Raw genomic sequence first — 14,587 nt, forward strand, 5'->3', positions numbered from 1 at the left:
GCGGAGTAGCTTCAATCGAAGTCTGTCATTATCGTTTCTTTTCCCTTTTTGACTTCGCCTCTTTTTTTTCCCCCAGAAAATTATGAAACAGAAGCGGGCTCTGTTCTGGCGTCGACAGCAAGGGTCACGTAAGAGCAGCTAAAGCCAAGGAAAGGGGATTAACACGGCGCCAGGAATTTAGTTTTGTGATTATTTCTCACCCCCCCCCCCACCCCACTCCGCGGTAAGAACAGAAATGAGACAAACGGTCTCCTGCGCAATGGGGGGGGGGGGGGGGTGGGGGCGGGGTGTGAGGGAGGGCTGGGTGGGGGTTGTGACAGCACGAGGGGAGGGCGGTAGCGTTGGGAGTCACCGGACCCCTGACTGGCTCCTCGCACCCCCTGCCCTCACCCCTGACCCCCCACCAAGGTGAGGGCCGAAACAAATCCCCTGAGCCCCAGAGCTATGAACACACCGGGAACACGGGACACGCAACAGAGGCAGGCGGCCATTTTACAGGAACACCTTCACAGACTGGGGGGGGGGGGGGCCCTCGACCCTGACCACGGTAGACCTTCGGAGGGTACAGGTGCTCGCTAAATGTAAACCGCCAGGCCCAGTCCTCCCGAGCAGTTCGCGGCCGGCCCTCCCCCGGATCGCTCCGCCCCTGGGTTTCCGAGCGTCCGAGGGGCGAGGCGCAGACGGCAAAGAGGAGGATTCTGGGAAGGGCGTCGGCTCGAGCGAAGAGCAGGGGCCGGCCGGGATTAGGGGCGATCGCGACGGCGCCCGATTGGCCCCGCCCCACCTCATTAACCCCCCCCCCCCGTCTGTCTCGACGGGTAGAGCGCGAGCTCACTTTCGGAAGCGTTTGATCATCGCGCCCTTAATGGGCGGGGACAGGCCTCGGTTCGCCGGACGGGGGGGCGGGGGTTAGACGTTTAAGCGCGATGGCGCCCTCAAAGGCGAAGAGCCCGCGTCGCAGGCCGGTTGCGCCTCTTCTGAAGACTCTCGATAAAGTTTTATCTGCATCAAAGAGCAGGCGCCAAGGTCCTCTGTGCTGACAAGACCTCGCCGAGAAGTACTCGCTCTGCCGTGTTTACATAATTATTGAAATAATTCCCTTTTTTCCTGCCCGCAAAAAGGGTAAACAAATAAATATTTTAATTCGAGGCTGATTACAGCTCAAGGACCTTCAAGGTTGTTTTCTTCCTTATCATATTCCGCAATTATGTACATCTCTAATAGCTTCTCAAAGCCCGCTTGTTTATTATTTTATTTCCTGAACAATCACATTAAATGCGCATCTAATTACGGAATGAGCTAATTGCAAAAAAAAAAAAGGTAAAAAAGACCACTGCGGTCGCATGCGTTAAAAAAAAAAAGCGCTTTGTAAAAACAACCGGTTTCTGATAAATATTTTATCAAAAAAAAAAACCAACAACAGTGCATGGTTTCACACTGAAAGATTGGGCGTGTAATGAATCAATTCGGTTCGTCCTTCGCTTTCGTAATTACTGTTTCTCGTTTGATTGTGTGTATTGTGACTCGCGCAGTCGTTCCAGTCCTCGGCAGCGCCGCCCACGCAGGCTCGGCCTATCGAAGCTGTCGAAACGGAGGCCTCCGTCAGCCTCTGATGTAATGAACTGCCCGCGCGAAGGCGCTTATAAGAACGAACGAGACGGTGAAAAAGGAACGAGGCCGGCCTTCGGACGGGGAACAAAGCCCGTTCTCGTCACGACGGCTCCGACGCCGTAGCTCCGCGGGGCGGGAAAACGCCGCTGAGCGACCTGTTTGTTCGCCGGTAATGCGGCGTCCCGTCCTTGACAGCCGGGATGGGGGTCCTGTCTGCGGGACCCCGTCTCTAAACAGCGCGCCTGTAATCCTGTCCGGGAGGGGCCAGCTGTTAGCGAGCCGCTGTCTCAGCCCGTTAGCGTCCATTACGCTTTCCCGCTAACGCTGAGTACAGGGGTCGGCCGGGGGGGTGGTTAGGGTTAGGTTTAGGGTTAGGGTTAGGGGGCGTGAGTAAACAGTCTGATTAACCCCCCCATGAAGATTAGCCCTCTGACATTTGTGGGTGGGAGGGTGGTCCAGCACCCACCTTCCTTCCCCGCGTTCTCTTTGAACCTGGACCCGTCGGTTCTACACTTCCTGTAGTTTCCTCTACTTCCTGTTAACCGCCAGGGTTGGAGGTGCAGGCCTTCTGTTTGAGCTGGTGCATGACCTGTGGTTGACTCTGAATCCCATGATGCCTCGGGTGGCCGTACCGTAACCCCGCGGCTCTCCGAGTACGGGGTTGGATGACAGCGTTAAGGTGACCGCGGTAAGAGGATTGTATTTACTGGTGGCGGTTCAACAGAAGTTTGCTAGGCCCCACAAGGGGAGTTTGCCTTCATCTCCTGTTTGAACAAACAGCTAAGAGGGGACGGTGTTTGGACTCTAGCTGTGTCAGGCCCACAGAGGGGCGGGGGGTGATGGGATAGGGTCACAAACTCTGGACACAGTGCAGTTTAAAAAAAAATATCAGGGAATTTTCTTTTTCCACAGTAAGATTTCAATTTTATTTACAGTGCCGTGAAGAAGTATTTGCCCCCTTCCTGATTTCCTCTATTTATTGCAGATCTGAAACCGTTCAATGTAACAAATGCAATAATAGAGGAAATCAGGAAAGTACTTTCACATGGCACTGTATGTGTGCAGCTGTGTGTGAGTGGGTCTGTATGAGTGGGTCAGTTTTTGCACATGTAAAGAAGTCAGTTCTGCAGCCCTGAGAAATGAATTACCTCCCCTCTCCCCTGTCCTTCAGAATGGACACAATCAGCCCGAGATGCAGAGCTAGCCTTCACTTCAATCACTGCGATGATCCACAGCACAACTGAGCATGCTCAGAGGAACTCCTCCTGACCTCAATCCACAAACAATATATGCTGACTGCAGCCCGCATGTATGTATATATATATATTTACATGTCTAATCCACATACGTAAAACGAAGTCGGGAGGCATCAGAGACGCCATCGTTTCAGAAAACGTCCAAACGCCTGCCTGTCAATTTCTCAGGCCCTCGAAATCTCTGTCCAAGCAAAACGGGGCAGATGTCAGCAAGCCCGTCAGCCTTTGCGGAAAGCGAGGGAGACATCAAAGCGAAGATAGGCTAACGGGAACAACGGACGCTGCGTGGGCGCTGTACGCCGTCTCATTTCCTGTCACGAGAAAAAAAAAACAAAGCTGTGCTCTGCGAGCAGAGGGGATGACCACGCTAGATTGGAGGAGGGCAAGATTTCAGAAGTATTTTTAGAGCACTAAGAAGAAGAAAGCCAAAAACCTTCGCAGACACTTAACGCCGAACGTCCAAATCTGTTACGTCGTATCGGCGGCTGGTCCAGGACCTTGAACACGACGGCAAACGCGGTGTCTTCCGCGCATCACCGACGTCCGACCCCCCCTTCGAACCGCATCCCGCCCTGCCTTCACACATAGGCGTCGCGAGCTCCAAAAAGGGAGGGAAAAAAAAAAAAAAAAAAAAAAAAACTTTGAAGGCTTTACCTGACCTTCTGCGTTGCTTAGCAACCGGATTCCATTTAAAATTTCTAATAAAAAAAAAAGAAAAAAAGAAAAAAATCTCTGAGAGCAAGATTACGGGCGAGGGTGTTATGGGGGGGGAGGGGGGGGGCTCGGAGATAAGATGAGATCAACAGGGACACAAAAGGCAGCACAAAGAAACGGCGGGCCCTTTCTCCCGCCAACAGCTGAGGCTACGTTTTCACATTACCGCGCGCAAAATGAGTCGGGTCGGGGGAAAGAGGGGGGGGGGGGGGCGAGAAAAAAATAAAATAAAATAAAATAAAAAAACCGCACGACCATTACGACCGCCGTGGGACGGTCTGATGCCTCGTCGTCGTGGTGGCGGTCGTCGCCGGCGACGGCGGGCTGGATGGAGGCGGCGCTGAAAGGACCCGCGGTGCGTGCCGCTCGGCCGCGTATCGATTTTGGGATAAAAAGAGAACAAACGCCGCACTCCCCCCATCCCCCCGTTCGCCGCGACCGGTTTACTCCCGGCCGCCTCCCGCTCTATTTAAATAATGGGGGCCCGGCTCGCGCCTTTCAGAGGGGGAGGGGGGGGGGGCCTGTAATTGGGTGCCGGTCATTCGGTGTGTGGCGTCAGTGTGCGGTGGATAATGGTCTCGCGCCCCGGTCCTGCACCTGATCCTGTCTCGGCGCTCGCAAAACGGAAGACCCCCCCCACTCAGGAAACGCGGAGCCCCCGGTAGTGCGCCATGGCGGTAAGGGTGCCGCCGTATTTCTAACCGGCAGACGGCGGAGCCCCAGCTGCGTTCCGCCGCGTTCTCGGGGAATGGCGACCGATCGTTATTACGCGCCCGTAAAACGTGTCAGCGGCCGAGTCGCCCCATAACTCAATCAGCGCTAACGGGCTGCGGGGCCGGGCGGGGCCGGTTTAGTGCCGGGACGGGACACCCCAAACCCCCCCCACCCGGCGATGCTTCCGGCTGGATGCGGTTTCGGTGGTCTTCCCCCCCTACGGACCCAAAAAACCGAAGGCCCGGACGAAACCGAGGGCCTGAAAACTGCGCCCATTAAAGTTGTCGCGGTGCTTATCGGGATGAGTAAGGGTTCCCCAGCCGGGCTCTCTCGGTCCAGCCGGGTAAGTGCACCCCAGCTAACGTCTGGTCCACATTACTGCGCAGAATGGCTGCTGTGCATCACCCAGACAGGTGCTACACAAGGGGAGTGCTTGATGCAAGCCGCCCCTTCACTGTAAAGAGTGTTGAGATCGTGAAATGAAGGGCACTATATAAATGCAATCTATTACTACTATTACAATTATTAGCAAAATTTAGTTTAAAAAGACAAAGCAGGTCAGCAATCGTGTCATTACTAGATTTAACTGCTAATTAAGCCTTTGAAGGTTTTTGGAATGTCTTTATTTCCAAATTATAAGTCAGTGTTCTAGAAATCCATTGCTTTCAATCATCAGTTGTGCTTGTTACACCAGCATTAGAATGTTCAGCTCAAGAACATTCTAATGACATATTTACGATCTGACACCTTAAAGGGTTAATACCTTTTATCCATCTGCATGAATAGACCATGTATAAAGCAGCTGTGGATTAGTGACTGTAGAGCTTGTTCTGGAGAGATCCGCTCCCATCTGAAGTGCTGTGAGGGTTTATGGAGCATGTCTGTCAGAAGCAGGGCCAGCACCTCGTACCCACAAACCCCCAGCCGAGGGGCTTCTCCTTCACTTTAGGAGAGAGAGAACAAAATGAAGGAGAGGAAAGGAGAGGAGGGGGAAAAAAGGTTTGCGCTCCCGAGCGGGAAAGTTTGGCGGGAACGCGACTCGACGAGAGCAGGCCCCAGTGGCACAACCAACCCAGAGTTCTGGTGGGAGGGGGGGGAAAAAAAAAATCGCTCGATTCATTATTTTTTTAAACTTATCTTTACAATTTTTTTCGCCGTGCCTTGAATTTGACCCCATCAGAAATACGGAGAAAGAGAGAGAGAGAGAGAATTGAAGGGGGAGAAAAAAAGAGACGTCCAAAAACCCCTTATGCTGCACAATATTCCGGCGCGGTTCTTTTTTTAAAACTGGGGATCATTACATAAAGCCACGAGCCAAGTGGGTCAGCGCCTGCCAGTCATCTTCCGCTGCAGACGGATCAAAGATGCTTAGGCCCCATCTCGTTTTCTAAAAGAGGAATGGAGAATGAAGGCCGTGTCTTCTGATCCTCCAGAAGTGAGAGGGGGAAGAGAGAGAGAGAAAGAGAGAGAGAGAGAACAGTGAGGAAGAGAGAGAGAGAGAGAGAGAGACAGAGGGAGTGAAATTATAGGCAGTTGCAAGAGATGATATAAAACTTTCATTCTCCTGTGGGGGAGAAACCCGACAGAGTAAACTATGCTTCGCTGGCAAAATTAAACCAACAAACAAGTAACGGCACGGGGAGGCAAAGTCAATATGTACACGGGAGACGCGCTGCAGTTAACTGTTCCGACCGTCAGACTCGACACAACGTGCTAACGTCGCCCGCAACGGAAGCTTAACCTCGAGGTGTGCAGGTGCGGACGGCAACAGTAGACCTCTGGCGGAATCCATTAAAGGTAATGCCTTGTAAATGAGCTATTTTATCTTTTTTGGCTTAACGCGCACAGATGTTATTTCATGCCTTTAAGAGAAAGGTCGGGGGAAGTTGAGGACAGGGGTTCGGTCGGACCTGGAACCTCGGGTTCGCTCAGGCAGCGCGTCCCAGGTGACCCGCCGACGCCCACCGCCGAACCGTGGCCCCCCTGGGCGACGTCAACAAACGTCTGACGGGAAACCGGGACGCCCATCCCTTGGTCCCGTTTGATCGCAAAAAAAACCCCAAAAACTTTCCCTCACAAAGCGTGACTCGCCAAGCCGGCGACCAATAGGAGCGTGTAAATTTCAGGCGTGGCCACGAAGAGGCGTCTTGCGGCCAACGGCGCGTGATCTCGGGGAGTTTAACACCACCAAAACGCGTAAAACCGCCCTCGCAGTGGGTGGTTCGCTGTCTTATTTCTCATCGTTTTCACAAACTAGCATAACCACAAAAAAAGCAGTGGCGATAATGGCAGGGGGAAAAAAATCCTTGCAAGGGAATTCTTTTTTTCTTCTCTACATCGCATAGTTTCCATTTTTTAATTCATAAGAAAAACAACACACTTAAACTGTTAAAATACACGAAGTTCGGGAAGAAAGTATAAAACGTTTTGCTCAATGTAAATGCAATTAGGGATAATTACTTCACAATTTTCACATCCCTGTAATGGAACGAGACATGCAATTAAAAGTTTTGGTGCACTTTAACTTACTTTTGTTAATGCCTAATCGCTTAATCACGTTTGGTATGTTCTTCCTTTGTAATTAATAATTGAGCCCGGCCTCGCGTAATCGCTAAAAAATGTTAGCGGGCCCTCCTTAATGCCGCGTAGGTGAAAAAGCACGCGCTCCGTAGGCCTACAGGCTGTTTACAGAAGGGCCTTTTCCTCATTAATTATTGCTCTCGTCGGCTACGCCAGGACGGCTTGAGAAACGTGGACGTTTTTTTTTGTACCGGAACATTCCAGCTTTGAAGTGGAACGGCGAGACCGTGACCGCTCCTGCGTAACCGTGACCTTTGGAACAGTCCGCAGAGGAGGGGCTCGTGGGTAAACGTATTTCACAAGCATGCGCGCACGTAAACATAAGTGCGCATGCACACGCACACGTACACAGGCACGCACGCACAAAGGACACAAACACAGACACACAAACAAGTGTGTGTGCGCAAACGCACACACACACGCACAAATGCCCACACTCGCGCACAGACAAAAACACAAGACACACAAACAAGCGTGTGTGTGCAAACACACACACACACACACTCACGTACAGACACAAACACAGACACACAAACAAGCGTGTGTGTGCAAACACACACACACACACACTCACGGACAGACACAAACACAGACACACAAACAAGCGTGTGTGTGCGTGCAAACACACACACACACACACATCCCTGCAGGGCCCCACGCCATTCCTAAGCAATGCCATACCCAGGCTCAGCCAGGGATTCCACCAATCAGAGCGGTCCGATGCAGAGACGGGGGCCCCGTCGTGGCGACCCCCTCTTTCAGAGCCAGGAAGCCGACGCACACACAGTCATCGCACCACAGGGGTCTGAGGGGGGCGATCCCAAATTTTTCAGCCTTCAGCTCCATTTCAAAGCAGGGACAGGGACAGGGAGATGGGGACGGGGGAGGGGGGAGGGGCGGGGGCTTTTCCAGTCATTTTTCGGAGCTATCTCTTCCCTTTCCAGCGACGGCAGGTCACCGGCGGAGCGGGGCCCGCCCCTGTGCCGGCAGGCGGGGGGGCTTTGCGGAGATTTGTTCCAGTTTATCAGCATATTTAGACTGCGCTCAGTGTGCTGGTGACTGATAAAATCCTGCCAGACTGGCAGCCCCCGATGCCAGCGCTGTTGTGGCCACCTTCTACCCAGACTCCTTTCTGAAAGGGAGGGGGAGGGGATGTGGGGGAGGGTGGGGGGGCGAGCGAGTGCCCCAGCGAGTGAGGAGCGGGTCCAAGTTTTTATCGCGTTCAAAACAATAAACAGAGACGTCAGTATCCACCACCCCCACCCCCACCAACACCCCACCCCCCCCGGCACTCAGCCATGCTGGTACCAGTGTTGCTTCACAGATGATTAAGAACGAATCTCCGACCCCCCCAGCCCCCTGGCCCCACCCCACTGCAGCAGCACCCCCCACCCCAGCTGCATGAAGAGGGCCCGCCATCATAATACACCCCATACCGAGAATGAGAGAGAGAGAGAGAGAGAGATGGAGGGAGACAGAGTGAGAGAGAGAGAGAGAAAGAGAGCACAGGCTCCCAATACACACCGTGCATCTCCATCAGTAACTCAGTTTCCCTCTCCTTTTCATCATCCCTCTCTCTCTCCTTCTCTCTTCTCTCTTCATTCCATTCTACTTCACTCATGCCCACCCCTCGGTCTGTCTTCGTGTCTGTAGATTTCCCCCCCCCTCACCCCCACCCCCCGAAAACACGACGAGAAACAACATGGCTCCTTTCGTCTTTTCCTCGTTCTCTTCCCTTTTTTCCTCCCCCTTCTCGTTTTTTATCTCTCCGACCCTCGGCCTGTTCCCCGGCAGCCTCCCAGCAGGACCAGGCACGGCCGCCGCGTGAAGGAGTAAAACGCCATCTTTGGACATCTGTTTGACGTCTGTGAAGTCCCATCAGCTAAGCGGATATCGTGGCCCGAGGCGGGGATTAGCTCCTCCACCGCCGCGGCGCACAAACATGGAGATGAACTGCGTGCTAACGTGCTAACGGATTTCGGCCACCGTCTCAGTGCTACGGTGAACAAACACGGAAAGCGAACCGCGTGCTAACGTGCTACGTGCATTGCAAAGCGCCTCCGGACCTTTCAAAGGTGGACTGGGGAACTGAACAGAGTACCGCCGCGACCACTAAATAACTGTGTGGATGCAGCTGGTGTGGCAAATCTCCGAGGACATCTCTAAGGAGAGCGGTGTAAAAATGGCGCCGCGAGCGCGTCGAACGTTTCGCAGAAATTGCACGTTCGCCCCACACCACATGGGGGGGGGGGGGAAGGGGGGGGTGACGAGTGTCAAGGGGTCCCACAAATTCTAGACCCCGGTTGCGGCAGCACGAAGCGAACTGAAACCTTTTAAAACTTAAAAAAGTAGGACATTCGGGAGTCAACAAACAAGGAATGCGTGAAGCAGCTCAATTTATCGCACCATTTCTCTCATTAAAATTGATAAATGTTCATTAAACGCGACGCAGTAATCGCAGAAGCGCATCTCACGCTGCGCGGGATAACCATCTCTTATAAATGGCAGCCCAGCTACCGCGAGCCCGTCGAACACGAGCGCCTTTCATTAGAGCCGCAGAGATAGAGTCAGTCAGCGGGGACGGCGACGCAAACTCGCAGCTAATGGGAAAGTTTGGGGACGGACCCACCTCGCAAAAACACTTCTCTGGGTCCGGCTCCCCAAGGGAGGCCCAAAACTTCCATATTAATTCTAAAATAAATACGGAATCTATAAAGGCCTGAATTATCCATGCTGCGTAGATGCTGCATGTACTATATATCCATTTTAAGAACAGCTGGAATATCTACTGAATAAAGTGAAGGAAGAGAATGTGTTGTGGATTTAAGAGAAAATGGTCCAGATTTACGAAGGCTTTTGAGACCAGTTTCAGGTGCAAATATGACTAACACAGAGGACGAGCCAATAGGAATCCGCATACATTACAGAGCGCACATAATGCTAAAGCTGCAGTGAGGAACTGACACAGGGTGTGATGGGAGCATGGGGGTCATGTGACCTGCTGACTGAGATGTGTGAGAGAGAGAGAGGGGGGGTTGGGAGGGGGGGTTACCTGCTGACACACGGGGGCAGTCCGGCAGCATGGTCTCCACAGGTGTGTCCAAGGGCTGGGTGCTGGACACCCAGTTACAGCAGTGCTACAGGAGACAGGAGGCAGCCATTAAAGCCCTGCGACAGGACACACACACACTCACACACACACACCACACACACACACACACCACACACAGACACACACTCACGCACACAAACACAAACCCACATACAACACACACACACTAGCTCACACACACGCACACACACACACACTCATGCACACACACACAAATCCACATACAACACACACACACAAACCACACACATAGGCCTCTGCAGGGGACTGTCTGCCCCCACCCACCACACACACACACACTTCACCCCCCCCCTCTCCTTTCTGTAATCTCCTGTGTGACTAGGGACAGATCAGAGAACTCTCGCTGTTTTAACCAATACAGACATATTAACACCACCACTGAGCATGTCATACAGACATTTTCAAGGGGTCTTTTCCAAACATGTACCAGGAGACACTGTACGTGACCATTTTAAATGGGGCACTGGTCAGTGAGTCTACATTTGCCGCAACAACCAATGGGCTTTTTCACGGGTATCGAGTCACTGTAACATGAACACATACGCGATAAGGAGAAACCTGGAATGGCGTTCAGTACAGGAACCTGAGCACAGAATTAATCAAGCATCCTCACTTATTTTATCAGATAAAATAAGAGAATATTGTTTGCCAGAATAGGAACAGCCTGCCGCCACTGCTGTAGTGAGTGGGCATTCCCACAATGCACTGCGCTCACCCCTCTGTCTCCCCCCCTCCCTTCTCTTTCATGCTCGCTAATGTCTGTCGGAGAGGGGCTCCCGGGATCAGTCACCTGACCTTGGAACTGACCCCCCTAGTGGGCACGTGACAACATCCCTGACTCCCCCCCCCCTCACCCCCGCCCCATCACACCTCTGCCTGCCTGTCAGCTCCTCCCCCTGCCCCCAGAGCGAGTTCAAGTATGTGTTTGAGTCTCTGAGCGCACACATCGCACGCAAACACCGCAGGCATACACACACATGCACACGAACACGCACACACACACACATCGCACGCAAACACCGCAGGCATACCCACACATGCACACAAACACACACACACACACACATACGCACACACTGAACACCAAACTTGTTCATTTTTTGTGGGCCACCACCCCTTTTCCTCACTTTCGAAACGTACAGCATTTTCTGCATGATAAAAATCTTAAATTGCCGTAGCCTGCGCGGGGTTAAATTGAAAGGAGGCTGATGAAGCCCCAGACACAAGCGTGCTCGTCAACGCCTCTCTGACCTATCACTTTGTACACATTTGTTCTCGCGCGCGCAGGTGGCGGAACATGACTTATTCCGGAATATTCTCCCTTCTTATTTGCATACCCCACCGTACTGGGGGGAAAAACCATCTGGTGTGTGGCCTAAAATAACTAGCCCTCACACTACCCCCTCCCCCCATCCCACCCACCCCACACACGCACGAAACAGGGAAACGTTAACAAAGAGGCAAATTCAGCCGCCGCCAGGCGTCTTCGCAAATAAAACGGAAAAACGAAACACGCCCGGTGTTGCGTGTGGCGCGCTAACGTCAGCCGTTCGTTCGTCCGTGCTTCGGGACCAACCTTTAGCGCGCTAATCCTGAGCGTTAAAGAGAAAAGGGAGAGAGACAGAGAGAGAGAGAGAGAGAGAGAGAGAGAAAACCCCCTGTCACCGTGTCGAAACCTCCCACCCACCCACAACATCATCCATCGCTCATTTTCTCGACCCCGCCGACCGCGCCGGCAGAAACAGTCGACCGCCGTTTGAGTAAACAGGCGTCACGTCGCCGTATTTTTAGACTCCCGGCGCCCTAGTTGTGCTCCGCCGGAGCCGGTCCTGAGGGTGGCGAAGGGAAAGCTCGTCTGCTAACGTCGAGCGTCTCGTTGCGTTTCCTCGACTCGCTTACGCGTCGAAGAAGACGTCAGCTGTTCGGCGGCGCTGGGGAGCCATTTCAAAGGCTCCCGGTCCCCCCCGCCAATAAAGACCGGGGGACGGCTTTTTTTGAATAGATTTGTCAAGGCAACCCCACTGCTCTGGGACCAGGGAGAGCGGGAGTGGCATAAAGGCGCGGTCGCAGTGTGGGATTAGAAAGAGGAGGGAGCGCAGGGCGAGAGAACGGCAGATCTCTCCTGCCTTCAAGAGGGAGAGAAAAAGCAAAAAGAGTGAGAGAACGAGATCAACGACACCACTGAACTAAGCTGGAATAACACTGGGAGGGGAAAAAAAACACAAGCAGGTCACCCTGGAAGTGTAACTCTCGCTTGTGAGTTTTGTGTCATTAGGAAGTTATATTTCTGTCACACACACACACTCAATCTCACAGGCACACACACTCTCTCTCTCTCTCTCACACACACACACATGCACGCACACATGCACGCGCACACACACACACACACACACACACACGCAGAAACACGGGCACACAAACACACACACTGTAAAATCAGTAGAACAATGCCTTTCGCTCTGGAAAACAATGCACTTCACTCAGTTTAGTCAAACTCATCTATAAAGGAGACTCCATGTCGTATGTACACATTCAACTTTAAACAAAGGGGTCTACACCCTTCTCAGGCCTAAAAGGTCTTCAGTGAAGGGTTCCTCAGACACACAGGTACACAGAGGCCAACAGGGAAAAAGAACCTGACTGGAAATCCAGCTGTTTAACTCAGCCCAGGAGACAAAAGACAGATGGAAAATTTACACCGTTAAAGTGAAGAGGACGAAATCTGTTCTTGACCCAAAAACGAAAGTGTAGGGGGAAACAATATCCCTGGGTCTCCTGGTGCCCGTCCTACGGTGGTGGTCTGGTCCTCACAAGTCTAGCAGCTTTAGGTGAAAAGTAGGGGGAATCCCCGCTCTCTTACACTCTCGCCTCAAACGCGCGGTTCGCGGGCTCTTCCGCTCCCGCGATCACCGCCATTAATCAGAGGCATATGGCGGTGGAGGAGCGGCTTCCTGTCGGGGGGGGGGGAGGCGGGCGATGCTGGGGCTCGGCGGGAAGCTAACAGCCGCCGTAATCGCTCCCGCGTCAGGACGCAAACGGAGGACAGGTGGCGGCCGACGCGGCTCACGCGCTCCTACCTGCGCCCCCCCCCTCGTAAACACTCTCCGTCATCGGTGCAGTCAGGACGCTCGCAGTCCGCGTTACCGCCTCCTGGCCACAGGGGGCGCTCCGCACGCCCGCGTAAAAGCAGGTCATGCCCGGCCCATGCTTTTGATCCACGCGTCCGTCATAGACGCTAGCGTACTATGTTAAAAATGGCTACGCTATATTCCATAAAGACAAAACGCACGTCTTATGCTCATTTTTTTGTAGGTGCTTGTGTCCAAAAACTCACAGAATAAACAGGCGGCAAAAAAGTTCACTGGACATTGCTTTCATTGCTCCTATTTATCAACCATTTGTCCAACGTTTCAACCCATGGGTCTGCATCACTTCACACATTTGCTTTAATGCATGCAAACCCTTTCATTTGAACTTCAGATGAAGCACGAATGCATTTCTCACTGAAGTAATGCTTTGGACAGCGACAATTTTACCAATTTATTTCTTTTGACCAATTCAGGATTCTGAGTGGTTGTCCGAAAGCTTGCCCATCTCTCATTGGCTCTCGGCTCTTCTGTAAAGGCGGTCCCAACGAACAAACACACACACACACAGCCCATGGTCACCTTGGTAAGGCCAGGATGGCCTGTTCTGCAGTATCGCGTTAGCTCCTGCCTCAGGGTCACTGTGTAGAGACAGCAGGAAACTGACCTTCTCTCACTGAAGCTGTATGCCTGCACTTTACCGGTACCACACACACACACACACACACACATAAACACACCCCCACACACACACACACACACGCACACACGCACACACCAACTGCCTGAGCAAATGTCCTCACCTCTAATCTCTGCGGACTACCATTATTTATTCATTTGTGTACCTTGTCATGCAATACACTCCTCTGACAAGAGACACCTTGGTCGTAACAGGCTCCGAGCTGCACATGATCCCTTCTGCTGTCCTGCGACAACCCAGCACAGGAGTCGCTTTCTGCCTCTCTTTCTCTTTTCTCTCTCCTTTCTCTCTCTCTCCTGCTTCCTCTTCTTCTTGCTCACTCTCCTCTCACCTCCCCTCCTCAGGGTTGGCCTGAGTGCAGGGGAGGGGAGGGGGGGGGGGGGGGGGCTGAGGGTGACGTCACCCGAGCCGGTGTCTGACCCATTATCTCCGTATCACCTGTCACACGGGCGCCGATCTCTAAATCAAACCGCCCGACGACACCCCCCCACCCCCCCACACTCCCTCCAGCCCAATAATCTCACAGGCCTTAAGGGGGGAATTACTGGGGTCTGACAGGAAGAGGCCAGGACTACCCCGCCTCCCACATAACTCCCCCCCCCCTACCTGTTACCTTCCGCCACCGACCCCCCCCCCCCGGCCGCCGACCGGCGAGCGCTGAACCCGAATTAACGCGCAAAACACACCTGCGCCGCCAAAAACCGCGAACCGCCAAATCAGCCGGAGCTCTGACGCAGGGGTGACTAAGCGGGAGGGGAACGGATACTGTCATCAGGGAGGCAGGACTCCC

At 53.1% G+C, this 14,587-nt stretch overlaps 1 protein-coding gene across 1 annotated transcript in view; it reads right to left on the reverse strand.

Annotated features, from left to right (window-relative positions):
- Positions 1-14,587, reverse strand: part of arb2a (ARB2 cotranscriptional regulator A) — a 161,775-nt gene that overhangs the window by 32,084 nt on the left and 115,104 nt on the right. Inside the window, exon 10 of the mRNA XM_064296526.1 lies at positions 9,928-10,012. Within this exon, the coding sequence (XP_064152596.1) occupies positions 9,928-10,012 (85 nt within the window). The remainder of the gene's footprint in view (positions 1-9,927; positions 10,013-14,587) is intronic.

This window comes from Anguilla rostrata, chromosome 10 (genome assembly GCF_018555375.3).
Source record: "Anguilla rostrata isolate EN2019 chromosome 10, ASM1855537v3, whole genome shotgun sequence".
Classification (NCBI taxonomy): domain Eukaryota; kingdom Metazoa; phylum Chordata; class Actinopteri; order Anguilliformes; family Anguillidae; genus Anguilla; species Anguilla rostrata.